General features: G+C 27.7%; 5 protein-coding genes across 5 annotated transcripts; 3 read left to right on the plus strand and 2 right to left on the minus strand.

Moving 5' to 3' along the window:
- Positions 1 to 7,256: 7,256 nt before the first annotated feature.
- On the plus strand, positions 7,257 to 10,267 carry LOC128957468 (eukaryotic peptide chain release factor GTP-binding subunit ERF3A-like). The gene is made up of 6 exons (XM_054303234.1): positions 7,257 to 7,998; positions 8,341 to 8,730; positions 8,791 to 8,940; positions 9,017 to 9,230; positions 9,303 to 9,786; positions 9,857 to 10,267. Exons 1-6 carry the CDS (start codon positions 7,689 to 7,691, stop codon positions 10,025 to 10,027), a joined length of 1,719 nt encoding a protein of 572 aa, XP_054159209.1. The 5' UTR covers positions 7,257 to 7,688; the 3' UTR covers positions 10,028 to 10,267.
- LOC128957469 (Golgi to ER traffic protein 4 homolog) lies at positions 10,266 to 11,667 on the minus strand. Its single transcript, XM_054303235.1, has 3 exons — positions 11,487 to 11,667; positions 10,719 to 11,419; positions 10,266 to 10,634 (listed from the first exon to the last, which is right to left on the minus strand). The coding sequence occupies exons 2-3, from the start codon at positions 11,417 to 11,419 to the stop codon at positions 10,358 to 10,360; spliced, it is 978 nt and encodes a 325-aa protein (XP_054159210.1). The 5' UTR covers positions 11,487 to 11,667; the 3' UTR covers positions 10,266 to 10,357.
- A 184-nt stretch (positions 11,668 to 11,851) lies between these two features.
- On the plus strand, positions 11,852 to 13,824 carry LOC128957681 (phosphonoacetaldehyde hydrolase-like). The gene is made up of 5 exons (XM_054303486.1): positions 11,852 to 12,133; positions 12,198 to 12,677; positions 12,745 to 12,852; positions 12,925 to 13,010; positions 13,066 to 13,824. The coding sequence occupies exons 1-5, from the start codon at positions 11,950 to 11,952 to the stop codon at positions 13,249 to 13,251; spliced, it is 1,044 nt and encodes a 347-aa protein (XP_054159461.1). The 5' UTR covers positions 11,852 to 11,949; the 3' UTR covers positions 13,252 to 13,824.
- Positions 13,825 to 14,276: 452 nt separating this feature from the next.
- On the minus strand, positions 14,277 to 17,702 carry LOC128958620 (staphylococcal nuclease domain-containing protein 1-like). Its single transcript, XM_054304508.1, has 5 exons — positions 17,325 to 17,702; positions 17,184 to 17,259; positions 16,972 to 17,121; positions 14,566 to 16,901; positions 14,277 to 14,508 (listed from the first exon to the last, which is right to left on the minus strand). The coding sequence occupies exons 1-5, from the start codon at positions 17,373 to 17,375 to the stop codon at positions 14,440 to 14,442; spliced, it is 2,682 nt and encodes an 893-aa protein (XP_054160483.1). The 5' UTR covers positions 17,376 to 17,702; the 3' UTR covers positions 14,277 to 14,439.
- Positions 17,703 to 20,890: 3,188 nt separating this feature from the next.
- LOC128958621 (calcium-binding protein E63-1-like) lies at positions 20,891 to 21,931 on the plus strand. Its single transcript, XM_054304509.1, has 4 exons — positions 20,891 to 20,908; positions 21,015 to 21,210; positions 21,575 to 21,697; positions 21,783 to 21,931. The coding sequence occupies exons 1-4, from the start codon at positions 20,891 to 20,893 to the stop codon at positions 21,929 to 21,931; spliced, it is 486 nt and encodes a 161-aa protein (XP_054160484.1).
- The last annotated feature ends 933 nt before the right edge of the window (positions 21,932 to 22,864 follow it).

A 22,864-nucleotide genomic window follows, 5' to 3' on the forward strand; every position in this document is an offset into this window, starting at 1 on the left:
AATAATCATTTTTTCAATTTTCATCACATAATTGTGTCAAATTGATTAATTTAGTAATTTATTTAATTAATTGCTATTTGTCTTTAAAATACTTTTAATTAGTTTTCAAACAATTTTTTAATTTATATAACACTTAAACTTATTTAAAAATTGTGTCTATTATTCATTGTAATTATATTGTAAAATAAAATATAAGTTTCATTTTATATATCACTTTTAAATATATTCTGTGTAAATGATATAATTTGTTTTCTATTTAATTTAAATATACTTTACATAATATAAAACCTTATTTTAAAAGTTTTTATTCATTTAATGTGAAGCGATATTATTTAGAATTATTGTACAATTAAAAAGTAAACAAAAATTAATTTAATTATTATAATTATACGTAATGTAAATTGTATTTTATAAATAATTTATAAAAATAGTCATAAAGTCTTTGTTTAAATAGAAAGATTAAACTTGAATTTTAAATTAAAGATTATTTTGATTTAAAGCCACAAAAACTGGATTTATTTAAAAAAACAACGCCTCCAGTGATGGATATGTTGTTCCCATTAATTGAGAGATCTTTGAGATCGTTGTCCTAATTGTGTTCACTTAACATAAAATTTATTTAAAGTAAAAATTATTTAAACGGTTTCAAAAAATATAGTCATCAAAAAAATGAAAAATCTAACAGTAAGTTTAATTAAATATGGTTTAAATTGTTTTTTATTTCAGATTATTATTAATAATAATTTAATAGTTAATATCAATAGTTATATATCTGGCGACAGTAATTTGTCTAACCCGTAGCGAACCGCCCACTCCATGGACTCCATATCGCGGACCCACCAAAAAACCGGCGCTATTTACAGTATGGGATCTGATTAACAATCCCGACGGTGAAGTAGTCGGTGGACAGTATATCCGTCGATGTCGTGTATGTGATATGCCCCGACTCTTTCTGGCTCTCAGATAATCATTTTTTGTTTGCCTAAAATTATAATACATATTCAGTCTATTGTTTCATTCAATTTGATATCCTTTAAAAATTCAAACTTCCATTTTAGAGGTCATTCATTATTTTTGCCAATTTATATAAAATTTAATTTTTAAAATTTTTATTCGTTAAACATTATCTAATAAATCATTATATTTTAAAATAAATAATTGTGTTGTTATACCTGTAAGTGATTTTAGTTTTTTTTAATTATTATTAAAATACTATTTTTGAGTTAACACGTAAATAATCTTAGCTTGAATTCGGGTTATTTAAATATTAACAAAACTTAAAAATAAAATAAATATTTACTGTATTAATCTATTAATAGATATCAAAGTAAACTTTATTTAATGTAAAAATTGAATTCTACTGATACATAGTATTACATACAATAGTATTGCAAATTTGATATAAATTTATAATATTAAGGCACTGATATGTAACCTCAAGTATGTGCTATATCTCCAAAACTATAAAAACTATTTAAATTAGATTTAATAACAAAATACATATATATTAATCAATAATCATTAGAGAAGGTGTTCAACATTTCTTTGTGTCATTACTTTTGAAACCAATATTTTTAATATCATAAAATACATGACATAATACAATGTCAATACAATTATTATATATTTTATAATTAATTATATAAGCAATTACTTGTGATATTATAAATGTTTTGTTAATGAAATTTTACATAATTGTTATGCAATTAATAATACTTTTTTAGTTAATTAATTTTTTACATTTAAAACAAAAATCAATTAAAATTTCTCTTATTTCCTGTTTTTTATATATTATATGATAATAGAAAAATATGTGTATTTTCAATGCAATATACAAATTGTAGTAATTTTATAATATGACAAAGTTTTACTAAAAAACTATTAAATAATATTTTCAATAATGAAATGACATTCAAATTTGTTTTCAAAGAGGATAACAAATTAATGATAAACTAATGAATTATCAGAAAATGTTTATCAAAATATTTTATGAAAAATAGTTATCATTTATTTGTTTATTAATAAAATTACAAATTATTATTATTACTACAGTATTAACAGTCAGTAAATGCTATTTCATATTATAGATAACATAAGTAGACATAAAATTAGCCAAAATTAATGATTAGTTGAATATAGCAATCGTTATACACTTTATTTAACTAAATAATGAATTGAAAGTAATTATAGACACGTGTTATACGTGTTATACGTGTTATACGTGTAGAGAGGCGTCACTCTGTTTGTCGACAAACAGTCAAAACAAGTGTTTGTTTGTAAACAACGAATTTTTATTGTGTTTTGTATGAACTGATAGCTGAAGACAATGTCGTCTTCAAGAGATACAGTCATAGCAGACGTCGAAAGATTGGCTAAAATGTGCCGAAAACTAGAGACCAATCTATTGATCGGCAAATTGGAGTTATCATTGACTGATACACTCATCCATTGTGTCTTCAATGACAACAACAACTCAAGAGACGACAACAAAAATAATTATAAATACAATTATTTGAAACAACTGTTTCGTAAAATACCACAAATAAAGATAACCAGTGATAACATCAGATTGACCACCGATTTGATGAAGATTTCGGTCGACGCGTTTGAGTCATGTCTGTCACTTCAGCTGATCCGTATTGCATTCAATCGGTTAGACGGTTTGGACCAATTGAGACCACACGTCAAGACATTGAATTGTCTCAAATGCTTTGACACTCAATTACTTGACGAAGACTTCTGGCAAAAGTTTGGTGTTTGGCCACAACTGACATCTTTGAAGTTGAGTCACAATAACATTATATCAATAAAAGGATCAATGGTTCCGACATCTGTCACTGTTCTTGATCTCAGTTGGAATCACATAAAACTCTTCACTAATATTGCCAACTATTCTGTTATTGCAATCAATAAACTGGATCTCAGTTACAATTGTTTGCTTGAAGTGCCAAAACTTAATACAATTTGTTGTCTATCTCTCAGATCTTTATATATTCGCCAAAATCTTATCGAAGCCATTGATGGCATCGAGAAGTTTACAAATCTTGAAGAACTGGATATCGGAAATAATTGTATGATTGACTTGAATAAAGTTATTTCATGTCTTAAGAAATGTAAATCTTTAAGAAGTTTATGGATCGATGGAAATCCTTTTGCTTGCGATCGCAAAGCTATTGTTGTTATTCATAAAGAGTTACCTTTTTTATTAAAACTCAATGAAATAGTTAATAGAAATCAATCAATAGTTGAAGCATTAGATAATAAGTCAGACATTGTTAGGGATAGCAATTTGATGACCAAATCGACAGACGATGAAAGCGAACTTTATTTTGATGCTTCTTGTGATTCAATGGATTGTAGTTTAATAAGTGGATCCGTTAAGAATGGAGTAAATAAGAAAAAGAAACACAGAATTGTTGAGATTAAAGATCAAACAGATATTAGTGATGATATTGAATCAAAACCATGGATTCATAAAAATGATGATAACTTGAATGAAGCACAAGAGCTGATACAAAAGCGTAAAGAAGGTGGCGATGAATGGCTCATCTCTTTGAAGCCAAGTCTTGAAAATACATCTTATATAAAACAAATATTTGAAAACAATGGAGAAAATACTTCGGCTTTAATTTGTGATTTTAATTCATTAGATTTTAATATCTCTTCGCCGATAGCAGTATCGACACCACGAATTGATCGTAAAGTATCATTGGAAAGCAATACTACCAATGATGACGGCATTGATATAATTACTGAACCTATAAGTAATTGGACGGATAAAGAGTTGGAAAACGACACAAACATAATAATTGTCGATAATTTAGATAATAATGAAACCATTTTTGTTTATGTCAGTGAAGAGGATGGTATACTCTTTGAAAAGGATAGTGAAGGAAAAATGCTAAGAACTCATGATCTAAAAGTATTAATAAACGTTGAGATAATTAATAATGTGATCCTTAAGATGCGTTTTGATACAAAAGTTAGTTTTAAACGCGAAGTCAGATATCAATTCAATAATACAGAGTCTTGTTTAGCATTTAATGAAAAATTTATAATTCCTTGGCTTTCGAAAAAACGATTGATAGTTAAGAAAGAACTTCTATACCAATGTCTTGAATGCGGACAAACAAAAAGAAGTTCATTTCAGGAATTATGTTGTGGTATTTGCGGAAGTAATTCAATGGTTAAAAATAATGACAACAACCATAAACTATATCCTATGAAATCACCACAAAATCAAACAGATAGTGAAGAAGAAGAAGAAAACCAAACAGTAGTTGAGAGCAATGTTTGGGAAGAGTTGTGTTCAATCGATAGCTCTTATGATAATTCATTCTTTACTAGTGTTGAACACAGTCTTAAGTTATACATTGAAGTTAAACTATTTTCTTCGACATCTGAAGAAGAAGAAGAAGTACTCGAAGCACTTATTAAATGTCGAACATTAGTCGGTAACCAAAAACACTTGGAATCGTCTTATTTAGTCATTTCCAACAAAAATATTTTGATTATAGCCATCAATGAGAATGAAGATTATGATAATTTAGACGCTTATCTTAGACTTGTTATCTCTAAACCGATTTCTACGATATCTAATGTCAAAGATCTTCCAATTCTTTTGGCAGAACAAGGATTTTGGATTGAATTTAGAAATGATGGCAAAGAGTTAGAGCAAAGATCGAAATCGAAGTCATTTCTTAATAGATTTGGTTCAGTAAAGAAGTCATCCTCAGCTGATTCATACTCTTTATATACATTAATTGTCTTCTTTGATGATATTATTGGAAAATCATTTATTACATATTTTAAGGAATCGACTCATAAATCACTTTTAATACATAATTATCAAAATAAAAATGAAAAAATAATTTTTGAAAATCCAATGCCATTTAATGATGACATAATAATTATATATTTCATTAAATCAGCTCAATATAAGAGAGTTGATATGAAAAGTGAATTAATATTACAGCAAAATATTTGTGTCATTGTTACTGAAGAAATGGTAATTTTAGGCGAACTTATATTTGAAGCAAACAATGACTACAAGATTAAAGCGCTCTATAAAGAAATGATCACTAATTTAAATCAAGAAGTGTTAATAAATCTTCAATCAAAGTCTTTTAAATTAATCTTTTGTGACGACAATATTGAGACTCAATTTACAATTAATTTATATACTAATGATATGAATAAAAAACTGTTGACTCCAATCAAAAGTCAGTGGGAAAAGGCTTTTGATATTCCGCTTACTATTAAAAAGATTTAATTTTTAAATTTAAAGAATTAAGTGCCGATATATCTCTCAAAATATTTTGATTAATAGAATATATTTATTATATAAATTATTGTTATTTTTTAATTAAACAATTTTATAAATAGCATCTATTTTATTGGAAATATACAGTATATATGTATAGATTTATTTACAAATGCAATATGTATTTATCATTTATTAATAATAAAATAGTTATAATGTATTTTTATTATTGATAAATCATCAATGAATTTATTTTGCATGTGTTTTGAATTTTGTAATTAATTTAATTATTGAATAATAAAATCTTATGTGATAAAATAGTGTATCATTACTATGATAATTATTATATAATAATTATGTATAATAGAAAATAATGTATATTTATTTATTGAATTAATTCATAATAAATAGAGTAAATAATTTACAATTTATATTTTAATTTGTAAAATTGCAATCAGGGTTAAACAAGGTTCTTGATTAAATGAGGGGTGGGTGGCGTGGGATTGGGAGTGGGGGTATTGAGAAGTAAAAATGGCAAAAATCTGAGTATATGTAAACTTGGATATTACTTTAATCATAAATCTGAACAATTGTTAGGTATCGCTCAATGTATTGTATTTATTGTATAATTAATGGTAAAACGCTTTATTTAATATATTAACGATATTCTAATACAGTCTATTAAAACAATAATTATTAAGAAAAGGACTAAAAAATGTGTTATCATGAAAAAGAAATTATTTTATTACTGTTTTATTAATTTTATTGTTATTTTATTTAAAGTAAGATTATATAAAGTAGTATTTCATCAATGAAATAGTAATTATGAAATATTAATAATGGAAAATAACTTAATTTATTTTTTGTTACAAATAAAAATCTATTAATTTTAAGTATAAATAGTAAAACTTATTTAAATTAAACATTAAATGTTTTATATATCTTTAATAAAATCTATGGATTAAACTAAGTGCTGTCAGCAAATTAAAATTATCAATTTTATCATCAATTCAGTCAATCAATAATTGCCTTTTTACAAATATTTAATATAATATTATACAGGTATATTTTAGTATATTAATTTTATTAATAACGACTTTATTATTATAATTAACATTATATTGGAAACATTGAAATATTAGTTTTAGTGTTTTAGTGTATTCATAATATGAATTGGAGATTAAATAAATTATAACTAAAATATTTTCAACATTTATTAATATTATACTATTTATTGATATTATATTATATATATTTTTAAGTAATTCATATTTTGAATAATTTCTTAATTAATTTAAGATTTTCTTTAAAAAAATTATAATAATTAATATTTGATGTCAATATTTAAATAAACATAAATAATTTAATGTAATAAATAGTCTTTTTTCTTTTTGTTACTTCAATATAAATTTAACTAAAAAAGTATTTCAAAATCAATAATTTTTTCACATTAAGTATTGTCTTCATTGACATCAATGACAACCTGAAGACACTTAGAAGTTAGGAATGGATTTAATAAGAGTATGAATGGCTTCCATAGACACAGACATACCGTTATATACTGTACTTCAAACTAACTGTTCTTAACTCTGCTGTACTATAATTTGTTTTGCATTTTATTTTTAAATATATATTTTCTATTTATTATAAAAAGTTATATTATTATTATTATTATTATTATTATTATCTATTAAATTATCTTCAAATTGATACAAATAATGTTTTTTATAAATATGCTAAATATGTAAACTATCAAATTTGATGATATTAGCAATAATTATTAACATTAGAAATAAATGTTTTGAATCAACCGGTATATGTTTTTTGGTAAATTAATGTATTATAAATAATATAAATAATAATTGATCAATTTAAATTAGTGTATTATATTTGTTTGTATTTATATTGTATTGTTGTACATTACAATTTGTACTTGGTTAATTAATGAGCGTAATATATTGAAATGGGATGGGAAAGCACGGGAACGGGAAAAAGGGAGCGAATGTGTGTGTGTTGTCGGGAATGTAGAGCACATTGAAGTCATATTGTGTTTGATTTGTTGGCAATAATTGGCATTTATATGCAATTGTATGGAAAGCCAGTCAAACATAACATTTGATTTGATTAGTGATACAAACGACTGTTTTTTATGTAAACTAATTGTACGCCATTTGGCACTCATTTGGACAATACGTTCAATAAATTCAATAAATATATACCACAAGACATTCACTGAATTATCACCGAAGAAGACAAACACTTGACATCACAACTATTGTTTAATTATTATTTTTTATCACTTGATTAAACAATATTATTATTTGAGGCCATAAGTGGTCGACAATTATTTACTAATTTTTTATAGTGAAGGACAAGACCTTTGATATCACGATTGATATTGAATTGGTATTAATCGGTGACAGCGATGATGGCCGACAATAAGGCAAAAGACGATTTGGACAGCGAATTGGCCGCCAATCTTACGAGACTTAATGTTATGGCTCCAGTCTTTGTGCCTTCTTTTCAAATCCCACAGCAAAACAACGCCAACTCATCTAACGCCTCGCCGACGGACAACGGTATAGACTTAACGTCCACTAACGACAAGACCACCACTAAGACAAACTCTGTGTCCGTTAATAATAATAAAATTGACAACAAAGAGGAGGAAGTGGTCGACGACTGGGAGGCAAACGCAGACGATGACGAAGAAGATGTCGACAATGAAGACTATGGTATTTAACGTTTGTTTACTTATAAAAAGTCTATTATTTGTTGCTATTAGATAAAAAATATATAATTAGATGCTTTAATTAATTGCTATGAATTAGCAGTTTATATGGGAAGAGATGTATTAATTAAGTCTTTAAAAATGAATTGCAATATATAGTGACCTTTACTTTCATCAAAGCTTTTCATAATATTTTATTTTTATGTTTAAACTAATGATTTAATTTGTGTAATAATAAGCAACAAAATGTTACGTTTAAATAGCGATATAATGAATAGTTTTTGGAAGTGTTTGTATCTTTTAAACAATTGTTTTGATATTAACTAAATAATATTTTGATTAATAGATGAAGATGAAGAACCCATGGATGACGAATCGGGAGATACATCTGATAAGCCGAAAGTTCAAAAAGGAAGGAAACCTAAGAAAAAAGTCCACAAAGAGTTGGTTAGCGATGAAAGCAATAAGAAGAATCACATGAATATGGTATTCATTGGTCACGTAGACGCCGGCAAATCGACAATTGGAGGACAATTACTTTATTTGACTGGAATGGTTGATAAACGTACACTTGAAAAGTATGAACGGGAGGCCAAAGAGAAAAACAGAGAGTCGTGGTATTTGTCGTGGGCTTTGGATACCAATCAAGAGGAACGAGATAAAGGAAAGACTGTTGAAGTGGGCAGAGCTTACTTTGAAACAAAAAACAGACATTTCACTTTATTGGACGCACCCGGTATTGCCGTTTGATTTACATTTGATTTATATAATTATTTATATATAATTTTATTTATAGGTCATCGAGGATTTGTGCCGAACATGATCGGTGGTGCGTGTCAGGCCGACCTGGCTGTTCTGGTCATATCCGCCCGTAAAGGAGAATTCGAAACCGGCTTCGAGAGAGGCGGCCAAACAAGAGAACACGCTATGCTCGCCAAGACTGCCGGTTCGCTTGAAATAAATAAAATTAATTTAATTGTAATGTAATTATTAATATATATTTATATTTACGATAATTCTAGGCGTCAAACATCTTATAGTTTTGATCAATAAGATGGACGATATGACAGTAGAATGGAGTGAATCCCGTTATAATGAATGTTGTGAGAAATTGCTTCCATATCTCAAAAAGTGTGGCTTTAATCCCAAAACGGAAATTTATTTTATGCCGTGTTCTGGTCTTACGGGGGCTTTCCTTAAAGAACCTGTCAATGAATCGACGTGTTCGTGGTTTAGGTGACTATTTAAATATTATTATTGTTTTAATGTTATAGTATTCTTATTGGTATAATATTGTAATTATTAAAGAGGTCCATCGTTTTTGGATTACATTGATTCGTTACCGATGTTTACACGACAAGTGGACGGACCCTTTAGGATGCCTGTAGTTGATAAATATAAAGAAATGGGAACAGTTGTATTTGGAAAAGTAGAAAGTGGTTGTACTCGAAGAGGCGCTCAATTATTACTAATGCCTAATAGAAAACAAGTAGAAGTTTTGCAGCTTTGGAACGATGAAGTAGAAGTATCACAAGTTAGTTCCGGAGAGAACGTGAAAATCAAATTAAAAGGCGTTGAAGAGGAAGATGTGACCGCAGGCTTTGTCTTATGTGATGCTTCAGCGCCCTGTAATGTCGGCCGAATATTTGACGCACAGGTGGCTATACTGGAACACAAATCTATTATATGTCCCGGTTATTCGGCTGTCCTCCATATCCACTGTGCAATTGAAGAAATAACTGTTAAAAATATTGTTGATTTATTCGACAAAAAAACAGGAAAACGAATGAAGGTTTGTATGAAATAAATGAGAAAATGTTTTACTGGTATTATAATGTAAATGTTATTTAATGAATATTTAGATACACCCGAGGTTTGTCAAACAAGATCAGGTGGCACTCATGCGTTTGGAGTGCTTAGGAGGAAGTGTCTGTATGGAACCATTCTCACAATTTCCACAAATGGGAAGATTTACGCTCAGAGACGAAGGAAAGACTATTGCCATCGGAAAAGTGATACGAGTTGTTGAATGACTAGGAAAGAGGCCATTGTGTGACTTATCTGTTCAGAACTCCGCTCACCTGAGCATCAAAAAGGATAGAAAGTGTTAAACCAATTAAACAATAAAAAGAACTGAAAAAATGTTTTTTAAAAAAGTCGTCTTTTATTGAGAAAGAAATGGATTTCAATTGTATTTCCATTTGTCAGACAAATCTACAAAAAAAGCTTATATGCAAAGTCACAATCACAACGATTGTACACATAATGAGCGCTTTTTACATACAAATTGTAATAATTGTAATAAAAGCTTTCTTTTATTGATTTAATATAAACTCTATAAAAAACATTTTGTCATCAATTTGTCAATCGAGCTCTACGTCCTCTGCTCTCTGTTGACTCCGGGAGTCAATAGTACGGTTGGCGTTACCCGAGTCGGCATTTGATGAGTGCTCTTCATCGCTGTCCTCTAATAATGATTGTATAAAATTGCCGAAAAATCCTTGCGGACCACCTCTCGAAGCTTTTTCAATGCCAAAGTAAATATGACCGATTTGGCTCAGGTAGTCGTTAAATGATGGGTCGCGCTTTAATGTTGTTCCGTATGATTCAGTCAACAATTTAAAAGTTTCCGATTTTCCACTAATGGCCATAAAATATACAATCATATAATTTATAGTAAATTTTATGCAATATTTAGATATTATCATTAAAATACTGTAATACCTATCGATTGCCATTAAAAGAAATGATAAAAAGTTTAATAATGGCAATAAAAACGGTGGATTAGAGTTGTTAATGGATGGATGTTTTGAAGTATACTCGCGAAACGTTTGGTCGGCCATCGGTTTGTTTCGTAAACAAAGAACTTGTAGAACAAACTGTGCAATAAAGAGATCCACTTCTGAAGGATAGCCTAAAGTAGTTTGAAATTCAATGAGCATTTCAGAGCATTCAATGCCGGAATCGGATGAGTGGACAAAATGCTGACGCGATTCCACAAAGTTCTTCTCGCGCCACAAGACTGTTGCAAATTGTCGACGAATAGCAGTCATCGGTATAAAAGTCACTTTACTAGTCGTCCCAATAAAAGTCACTCTTTCGGGAGTTTTCGGTGGAATTAATTCAAAAAGTCGTCGAATATTGTCTAAGAGCTGGTCCTGTCCTACAATCTCTTCGTCATTGACTGTCTTGTTATTGCTTTCAATTAATAATTGTATGTAAAGTGTGGCCAAATCGGCGCCAGAATTGTGTTGACCCGATGTCATCAAAAGGATAGATCCATCAAACAAGAGTTGACACAATTGTAAGTGTTTTTTCTCCCGTAAGAGACGATAATATAATGTCCTATAGATCTGATGCGACTCATAATAGTCACCACTTTCTAGACATTTGTTCAGTTTGTTTAACAACCGCTGCGAAGACATCTGACAACAGAAACAAATCTTAACAATCAATGGACTAAATGTCGACTAATATATTGATTTCAATCACTTGTTTTGAGTTGTTTTGTCGATAATTTTCTCAATTAATGTAACAATCATTTAATAATTAATCAAAAAATAGTGACAAACAATGTATTCATGCGATAAATCAATCAATCAATTGATTCAATCATTCAATTAATAGTTTAATTAATTAACTAATTATTTATGAAACACATCAACACTTAAAACACATAAACATTTCATTCATGAAATACATATACAATGTCTCCAAATGTTGGCTTTTCCTCACAAAACATATATTACAGACTCTATGAATGATTCTAATATTGTTTACATTTTATTAATATTAATAATAATAATATTTTTTCTAAAATATATAATTTGTTAGACTATTAGTAATACATTAGTATTAATATTACTTTAAGTGTTGTCTTAAATTGTGATCACATTTGTAGCAAAAGTGACGACAAATATTGTAATTGTATTTTAAGTAACGCTTAAAGCAATCGATGACCAAAACAATGGCTTCTTTTCGTCACATTTTGACCAGATTTTCACGAATATCGCCGATTGCCGGTCATCGAAGTGACCGAGTTTTGTGTCGGTCATACGTCAAGAGTCTATATGAGGACGCGTTTACAATAGACAGCGCTTGGACTCCCGTGACGGCCGATGTTTCCAAATCAATAAATGGTCTGAAATGCCGATCAATTATCTGAAATGTTTTATTAACGATAGTATTGCTGACCAATGATAGGATCCATCTTCACGAACCAAAATGTCGAGTTCGGGTCCAAACGTTTCTATAGGGGACGAGTCAAAGGAGTGATCTTTGATTGGGGCGGAACTGTTGTCGACTGCGGTGTTTGTGCGCCAATACTGACGTTTGTCGAGCTCTTCAAGAATGAAGGCGTTGACATCAATGAAGACGAGGCCCGAACTATTAGTGGTTCCAATCGGAAAGCAAATATTGCACAGATTTTAGACAGAGAAGCCGTACGGCAACGATGGGTGACCGCCACTGGCAGAGAACCGACCAGTGATGACGTACAGCGGATGTACGATAATTTTATACCTCAAGTATTGTCGAGTCTCACGAAATACAGTAATGTTATCGAAGGAGTGGCTGAAGTAGTTAAACAATTAAAGAAACAACCATTTAATCTGAGAATTGGATCCACGACTGGTTATCCTAAAGAAGTACTTAAAGTGTTATTAAACGCCTCCAGTTCTCAGGGTATCAATACTTATATCATATAATTGTTATGAGATTTACAGTAAAACAGTAGTTATTATGTTTTTAGGTTTTACTCCCGACGCTTCAGTCTGTTTGGGTGAAGTACCTGAAGCTAATCCTTCGCCATTTATGCTCTGGTTATGTGCTATAAGACTCGGTCTTCAACCTATTGAATGTATAATTAAAATTATTTTACCGATAATATAAAAAATATATATAAACTGTATATACTGTATATTGCTTGTAGCCATTGTCAAAGTCGATGATTCGGTCAATGGTGTGGCAGAAGGTCTTCTAGCTGGCACATGGACAGTGGCCATTGCTAAAACATCGGTAAATAACATACTTATTTTGAAATGTAAAAAATATAACATTGCATTTTCGGTAGTCTTATGTTGGTTTAAATGAACACCAATTGGATGAGCTTAGAGCACCGGAATTGCGGGCACGACTACAACGAGCTTATGATGCTCTTAGCGGTAGTGGTGCTCATTATATCATAGACACTATTAGCGATTTACCGGCGGTTATTGATGATATTAACCGAAGACTAACCAATGGAGAAAAACCATAAATTTATTATTTTTTTCATTATTGAAATTGAATTATTATTATAGTATTGTTTGAATCTCTCGGAATAATAATGATCGCTATTATTGTATGCCTTAATATGTAAACAAAAGTACCGGTAATAGTATTGTTGAAATATATTTCCTTCGCTAATGTTTTAGTCATTTTCAAGATTTCTCATATTTTCGAGTATATTATGATAACAAAAAGCATTTCCTTAATATCGACATAAAAATCACAAACTATTGTACTCACAAATTGTACACCAAATTAAAAAAAAAAATGATTACCACTAATGACATAATTGTCAATATTAATAAACTGGACAATTTGATAAATGGTCATTTTGGTTCAATACCGCTAATCTATACAAACTGTTGACCACATTAATGGTTGTCATTTTTTTTGTGGATCGCTATCAAGGAAATCTCTTTACATAAAGTTTAAAACAATGGACAATCATTAGATATAGGAGTCATAAAATAGATGAAACTTTACATTTGGAGCTAATTTTAATATAGAGTATATTTATTGCAATTATTGCCAAAAAAGACAATCTAATCATTGCACAAATTTGCGAATCTTATATTGTATTATCTTTAGTATTAAAATAATTTATCTTTAATGTTAACTAATTAATATTGCTATTTATTACTGTAGCTGATTATTGTAGTATTACTAATATTTATGAATTGTTAAATATATTTATAATTAAAAAAATAAAATAAAAATTGAATATTTCGATAGTTATTTTTACGTTACTGTAAATGATTTATGAAATTAATACTCTATTAGTTTATAATATAATATAGTAAAATAACTTTATTTCTAAATTCATCATTATTATTATTATGAAATTCTTATATAATTATTAAAAAATCATATAAATTCATATATATACTGAAAAATTAAATTTTCAAAATAATTGAAAACTAATGGAACACATCGTTAGATTTTTTTAGTCAAAATTAAATAAATCTTTTTATATAATTTAAAAATAAAATCGAAAATACTTCAAAAATATACTTTTAAATAATTTGTTGTATTCATTGGGTCAGTGATTTTGTTTCTTTAAAAATATAGTCTAAATAATTACTTTAAATTATATCATATTTTTGTAATTATTAATATATTATTCTTAAAAAATACGGTAATTCGACAAATAATTTGACGATTTGTTTTTGGAGACAATTTAAGCGTTCGGATAACCAAACTCTTTGGCGTCGTCTTCAGTTATGTCTCCGTATTGCCAAATGTTTAGCTATAAAATCAAATAAAATATGAGAAAAAACCGATAAAATAAATTGCAATGAAATACCCGTTTCTTTTTAGCGCTTTCTTGCGCTCCTTTGTATTCGTTGAGCGTCTTCTGTAGTCTTCGTTCTCTTCTAGACTTAATGTCAACGAAAAAGAGTCCGTCAGATACTAACTGTAATACAATATCCTTTTTGGACTCTTCATCCAAAAGAGTGACAGCTTCGAGACCCGACGCGTCTTTGTATTCACTTTTCAATAATAAGACTCTATCGGCTGTCTCATCGCTGAATGCATTTCTCACTTCATTGACAAAATCTGGATCTGTGTCGAGGCGCACAAATGCCAGTGCGTACTCTTTAGCGGCCGGTCCCAGACTCGTGAACTTGGAAGACGGCATCGCAGCTATACTTCTGGAACTTATAGTTTCCCGATTACCGTAATCGGTGTAAATAACTTGGATCTCATTGTTGGAAACTATCTTCTCAATCTTAGCTCTGTACCATTGTTGGTCAACTGAGAACTTGGCCACAACGAGATCGCCTTTAGTTGGCTTATAAGCTCCGGGAAGTGGAGGATTAGAAGTTAGCTCTTCTCTAAGCTCTGTCAACAGTTCTTCAAGTTTGGGACCGTCTTCAACATATTGAGCGTGAAATGACGATAAACCACTCGATATGTTAGTGACAACAACTTTTTTCCTTTTATCCAAATCTGAAGTGTCTTTCTCAACAACTTCTTCATTAATGGCTTCTTCTAAAGCCTCTGTGTGTTCCTCTTCTTTATAATCCTTCCAAATACCAATTTTCTGTTTCTTGGCTTCAGCTTCGGCTGCACTCAACTCATTAGTCCAACTGCTTTCTCTAACTGAGGCGTAACCGTTGCGGATCAGGTCAACGGCAAGATTGTGCTGAGAGTTGTTGTGTTCGTAATAAACCCAACCAATAAAATTGCCGACTTTGTCAATGGCTTCAACACTAATTTGAACGTCTCTTTGATGGATTCGTTGTTTAACAAATCTAAGCGCTTCAATACCGATTGGATCAGTACTTTTGGGAGAACTGACGCCAACAAGAATTAAATTCAATAAACAATTATCTTTTGGAACATAAAGTTTAAGTTTGGAAGAAGAAGGAAACACAAACTCAACGACAGCTGACTTTTTGTCATTTTGATTGCGGAGTAAAAATGTCGAATAATTCTTGGCTTTTGACTGATCAGTACTCAGATCAACAATGCGAACAATACCGGCGTCTTTGTTGTTAGAATAGAGGCCTTTATTACTCTTTTGTGCCTTTGATTCTGCGGCCAAAAACGAATCGTAAGCACTGGCTCTCTGATCGTCATCCTGTCTGTACCGGACAACTGTTGCCAACCCTTTACTGATCAGTGCTTCACCGATATTAATATTATTGTCCACAACAACAGTACAGCAAATTTTTTCTTGAAAATTGTCTGTTTTCGGTTGAATATAGTCAACCTTTACGCTAATTTTTTTCCCAATCAATCGCTTCCTCAGAAATTCTCGGGCATCAAACATGTGTGGAATATCATAAAGTGGTCGGAATTGTTTCCTATCTTTGTTATCGTCATCAGTTTTGGTGCCTTCGGGTCTCGGCGGACGAATCGATGCAATAAATATTTTCTTGTCCTCATTTGTAGTCAAATTTTGGACAACAAGTGCGTCTCCGCTAACAATTTCAAGCACTCGTGCTTCGAAGCTATCATTGGAACCATTAGTTTTTGGAGCGTCTTTGTAATCCTTCCAAATTCGCGACTTCTTAGACTTGGCCTCTCTTTCAAAATTTCTCAATTTTTTCGGATCTTCAGTCAAACCAATAGTCCAGTCAATGCATTTCGCAAAGCCTTCTTTAATGAGATATTCTGCTATATTTTTATCGCCGATAGTAACGGAACCAACAAAAGCAGAGCTGTTTCCGCCACCAGATGTCTGTTCAATACGAACGTTGACATCCTTTTGAAGAAGTCTGGATTCGGTAAAATAACGGGCCTCTTCTCCAAACGGCTCAGACGCTTGTGGACATCGGATTCCACTTAACATCAAAGTTATATTTTGGTACTTCTTGTTTGATTCTAACTGAAGAGCAACCCTCAAAGTACTTCCATCGCGAACGTGTTCCACAATACCAATCAAAGACTTGTTAACCAATTTCTGTGGCTCTTCTACTTCATATAAAACCTCGCGTTTACCCGAAGCAAGTTTACCCCACTTTCCTTTTTCACCATTTTTGGCCGATTCTTCCAATTCAACTAATTTGATAACATCTTCGTTATCCTTATTCTTTTCCCTTCTGTTTACTTCAACAGTTCCTTCGTTAACAACTGTTTGGTTGATATTTTCATCGCCACACATAAGTATACCAAACTCTCTTTGAGCGTTACCTATAAATCATTAAACAATATGTTATCACTATTTTATCAATAAATCAAATAACAAAACTACAAGACATACCCATTTGTATCTTATACTCTGACTTAAACAGAACCTCTTTACCGACTAACTTCTTGCGCAAGTATTCACGCGATTCCCAGCCATACGGCTCTTCAATACTTGTAGTGCCGTCGGGTAGTTTGCGACCCACTTTTGGTGCCATTACGTAAGCTATTAAAAACAAATATATAGATATAGGTAAAGAGTAAATCAGTTGACCATCTCATCAATACCTAAGTTGATTTGCTTTTCGGGTGGCGGACCTCCTTTGGGCTGACCTCTAATTATGAGTGAATCACCCGAAACAACCTAAAACAAGAAATACAGTCATTAATGATCATTCATTGTATTGTTAATTGGTTTCAAATCAATACCATCTTAACGATAGCTCTTTGTGGTGACGATTGTGTCACTGGATTTGCCATTATTTGCCAATAATTTTACAACAATTTGGATAATATGTCTATAAATACTATAATTTTTTTTAAACAAATATTTTTGTAAATAAATTTCTTTTTAAAATTACAAATAAAATTCAAATAAAATTGTAGATAAACTTTGCGGATAAAAGTCAGTGCTTTTTAATTGAAAATATAAAACAAAATTAAATTGAAATATAAAATACAAATAAATTATTGTCTAATTTGTGTCCAATTAGTGTCCAATAAGTGGCAGAAAATGTGATTTCAATAAATGGTTTTTGCGGTCAATTGTTGTGTAGGAAACAAATCATTGCTTTAAATGACTCTAACGTTTGACACAAAATAACTATTGATATGAAAAATTAGAAACACATTTATTGACAAAATATATTCATTTACTATTGACTATTGTCAACAAATTTCAAGCAATAACTGTACGAAACATGCAGTGTTTTTACATTATAATACTAATAAAATATAGTGATGTGGCAAATGTGGTCCAAACATATTGTACGGTCTAATAGTTTGAATACCCATTTCATACTATACATCAGTATTTTTATTCAAATAATAGTCATTTTTATTAATATAATTATAAATATTTTTAATTATAATATATTAATTAAATATATACTAAAAATAATAATATAACTTAATGTCATATAACTTAAAAATAGATATTTCACTGTTTGACTACTTTATCCCCCAAACCGTTATTATGTAAAATCAAATGCTTTTAATATAATATATAATATCTAATGTTTGCGTTCATTGCTCTCATAGTGTGGTCTTTGAAAGTAAACGAGTTGTCAAACAAATCAAACTTTATATTCATTGCATTGATTTCGGTCTCATTTTTTACTTAATTTCCAATTAATATACTTATAAAACATATGTAAAACCAAATGGGTTTCGAATTTTCGGATATATTGTTTGAAAATTATTTTGTAATAGAATAAGAATTTTAATTTTTTGAGAATATTCTAACATTTTTACAGAATATTCTAACATTTTTACAGAATATTCTTGACTTTAAAAAAACTGTTTATACTTATCTGAAAAGTTTTGTTAATTTATGAAAATTAATGATATTATAAATAAAGATATTATACTAAATGATGTTTTAAAAATAACTAAAAAATTGAAAACTATAAAGAATTTATTTGTTTGTTATTTAATATTACCTGTATATTATAAATATTATAAAACATTTAATTAAAATTTACTGAGAATTATTTTACGCAAAAACTATTTTTTAAATAATATATAATTTTTTTTAATTTACTTATAATTTTTAGCCGTGAAACACATGCATATGAAGAAATGAAATGTTTAATATGATTAAAATATATTGAATTAATTTTATCAATAATTAATTTATGTATAATATTTCTAAATTAAAAATTCAATAAATGTTTTATTTTAATCCAAATAGAAAATTATAATATAAATAAAAATTGGAAATAAACTATTCTAATAATTTTTATATATTAAATATTGTAACTTAACTAATAAATTGTTGTTCATATTTACTAATTGCAAACTAATTGAACAAACAATGCATCACATTATTACTTATTATAAATGATATCAATTGGCAATTTCTTCCAACTGTTATATGAACTATATATGTGAAAAATATAATTTTTTTAAATCTAAAAAAATTATCGTCTCATTGAATACCATTGCTATAATACCAAAGTTTGAATTTGCATCTTTTGTGTGCAAAATGATAAATTAATTGTGCATTTTCTAAATATATCAAATTATAACTTAAAGTATAGAAAACTATAATAACAGTAAAATTATAAATTATACATTTAATAATTCAAATAATAAGATTAAATAAAATTAATTATATATAAAAAGTTTATTGATAAAATGTTAAAATTTCATATATTATATAGTATTACAATCTTCACAAATTAGGTTTTATTTTGACAGACATTTAATAATATAAAAATAGTAATATTATAAATAGTCAATTATGGAATTGTATAAATATAATTATCATTATAAATGTGAAGCCCATATAACTATAAATAATTTTTTGTTGTATTTTATTTATAGTTTATAAATATACATAGAAATTACAGTAAATGTATTAATATAAAAATGTTTATTACAGTAAATAAAACACACACTACTAATAGAATCCAATCTAACATTCCATACTATGTTTAACACTGTATAATAAATTAACAATTTATATATAAAATTTAACGCAACAAATAATTTAGTAAAATTACTTTTAATCTTTTGTAAAAATATAAATAGTATCCTAAAATATTAATTGCTACACCTGTTACTAATTATATTTCTATAAGTAATTTAGTATAAATTATAAACCAATTGTTTATTTTATTAACTTTATCATCATAAAGATGACCTATCAATGTGAATAAATATCAAAATATTTATATTTGATATGCAATAATAAAAATACTGAAACAAAATAGTATTATTCATAAGTGAAGACATAGAAAAAATTTCATATTTGGCTTTAAGCCAAATGTGATTTTTTCAATATATACCAAATTAAGTGAGAGAAAGAAACAATAATTGTATAGTTTAATAGTTGGCTAAAAAATATTGTTTATTACTTTATTGTTATTAAAAAAATATTTATTAAAAAACTAAATTAAATATAAAGTATTTACCGCACTTAATATACTATACTATATATTACTAAAAAATTGTTTTAGCCAATGAGTTAAATAATTTAAAATTGTATAATATACAAAATTTTGAAAAATTTGTTGAAAAAATGATCAAAAATATAATATATTATACATTTCACAGATTAAAACGCTGATTAAACAATATTACATAAAATATGTTAAGAAAAAATAACGAAATAAGAGAGCAATTGAATAAGATTTTGTAAGATTTGTAGATAAATGAAAAAAGGATTGACATTAGATGGCAATGATATGTGTGTATAAAAAGTATGGCATTATATGCAATGGTAAACAACTTTAGTTAAAAAAAAGTAAGACTCTGTCAGATGTTTAGCAATACAAGTGGTGGCAAAAGTGAGGGTCGCATATGTTGTGCGCGGATCCAAATCCTCTCAATGTTTGTAATAATTATGAAAATCTATTTTTAATACATTTTTAAACTAAATTCCGATTTACTAAAAAAATATATATATATTCTTTATTTTGCTTTTAAAAATTTTGAGAGTCATTTGTAGTACTGTTTTGTAATCAAAGTAAACCAAAACATATATAATATTGTATATAAAGAAAACAAAACTTATTTGAAATTAATTTTTGTTAACAACTAATAAATATTGAAAATAATTTAGAATTTGTTTAAATCTATTTCTTATAATAAGTTAAATACTTGTTATTTATTAGTGAAATATGAGAAGTGGTTTCAAAATACAATTTTATCAGTAATTTAAGTCTTGATTTTGTGATATTTATTTTAATTATATATTGATCTCACAATTCTGTTCACTAATCAACTGATACTTTGATACAATAAAACAGATTTTTTAAATCTCAAATAAAATGAGCAAAAAAGCAACGGTTTGTCGAAAATATCATAAAATATTTATATATAAATATATATACTGTATATATAATGAGCAATCAATTAATGATTTGTTTGGTTAACGAAAACACTTACCATTAGAGTTCAAAATCAAGCAATAAATCAACAAAATTGAAACCAATCGATGAAACGCAACTGAAAACTGCTTTTCAAATGTTTGATATGAATCGCGACGGAAAAGTCAATGAAGAAGAGATGAAGTCTATGCTAAACAAACTTGGGATTCAAATCAATGATAATTTGGTTAAACAAATGATTGCCAGCGCATCAAAAAATGGTAAAACTTTTTCATTCATATATTAAATACAATTATAATTTAAATAATCTTATACTGTATTAATCATTTAATTTGTTATATTGATCTGCTTATGTCAAGTTTTATATAACATTTCAAATAACAATTTAACAAAATAAATAAATAAAATGCAAATAATTGCTGTCAATATTATGTTTATATTACATAACAATTTTACATTAGAAAAGTTTGCTTTACTGTAAATTTCAAAAAATTATCTGCGATTTATAAAAATTTACATTTTATTAATATTTAAATACTTACTTTGATAACACTTTTTGTCAGCACATTTGAACAGTTAGTCGAGTGATGTTATCTAAGATTTTTAGTGCATTTCAAACATTAGGTGACGGATTGATCACAGAATCAGAATTTCTGATTTGGTTATCAAAGATAAAGACACATAAAGACAATGACGTCGAAGAGGACCTGAAAGCAGCCTTTTCTGTGTTTGATTCCGACAAAAATGGTCAATATTTTTGCAATAATATTCAATAATATGTGTGCAGTCAATGACTTTTATAATTTTAATAAAATATCCATTTGTTTATCAGGTTTTATAACAAGAGATGAACTCAAGTCTGCGATGCAATTAATAGGTGAAACCATTACTGACAGAGATTTGGACCAATTATTGAATGCAACTGATATCGACAAAGACGGTAAAATCAATTATGAAGAGTTTATCAAATGTTTGTTATAAATTGATATCAATTCATTCATATTCATTGTAAATTATTTTACATCATTTTCATATTATCTTATTATTGATTTAATTATTACTATTAAATGATTAGTTTATTATCTAATTACTAAATCAATGAAATGCTAAATAAAAATTAATTTAATAATTTAGTTTTATTAACTGATTTATAATTGTAAAATAATTTTAGTAAGTATAAGCATCATAATTTATTAATACCATAAATTAATTTATTGTTACTGTAATTGATTTATTAGAATTAATTATAATATATTTTATAATGCATGCATATATCTTAAGAATATTCTTATTTTATAATAATTATTATATCTTAATAATATAAATAATATGAAATAATATATTTCATAAGTAATTAAAACCTTTAATAAGACATTGTTAAAAAATATATTAATATTAAAAAATTAGTTAAAAATAAAAATTATGAAAATATAATACGTAACTATAAATTTTTATATTATAAGATATGTCAAATTTTTATTAATTGTTATTATTTTTCAATCATTGTTAAAAAATTTCAAACTATAGTTTGTTTAATATTTTAAATGACAAACAAATAAATTATTCAGAAATATATTACATATTAATACACTTTATTTAATAATTTCATAAATCTTGATAAATCTTGTTTTTATAGTCCAGCAATAAAATATATCGATAATTTATAACGACGATAAATGTCAAACAGTTAATTTTTTAAATAACATTTGTTTAATTTATAAATTTTAGATTTATGACAATTATAATTTGAAAATTAAAAAGTAGCATAATGATTATAATTTACAATTATAACAATTATCATTCTTTATAGATAATTTTTAATAGTAAACAATCAAAAAATATTTATTAAAAAAACAGTTTTAATAATCTATGAAACTCTGTATACGTTAACAATTTTAATAGAATAATAAAAGT

Source organism: Oppia nitens, unplaced genomic scaffold (genome assembly GCF_028296485.1).
Source record: "Oppia nitens isolate AA-2021 unplaced genomic scaffold, nextdenovo-longstitch-racon4-pilon3 scaffold3_pilon_pilon_pilon, whole genome shotgun sequence".
Lineage (NCBI taxonomy): Eukaryota > Metazoa > Arthropoda > Arachnida > Sarcoptiformes > Oppiidae > Oppia > Oppia nitens.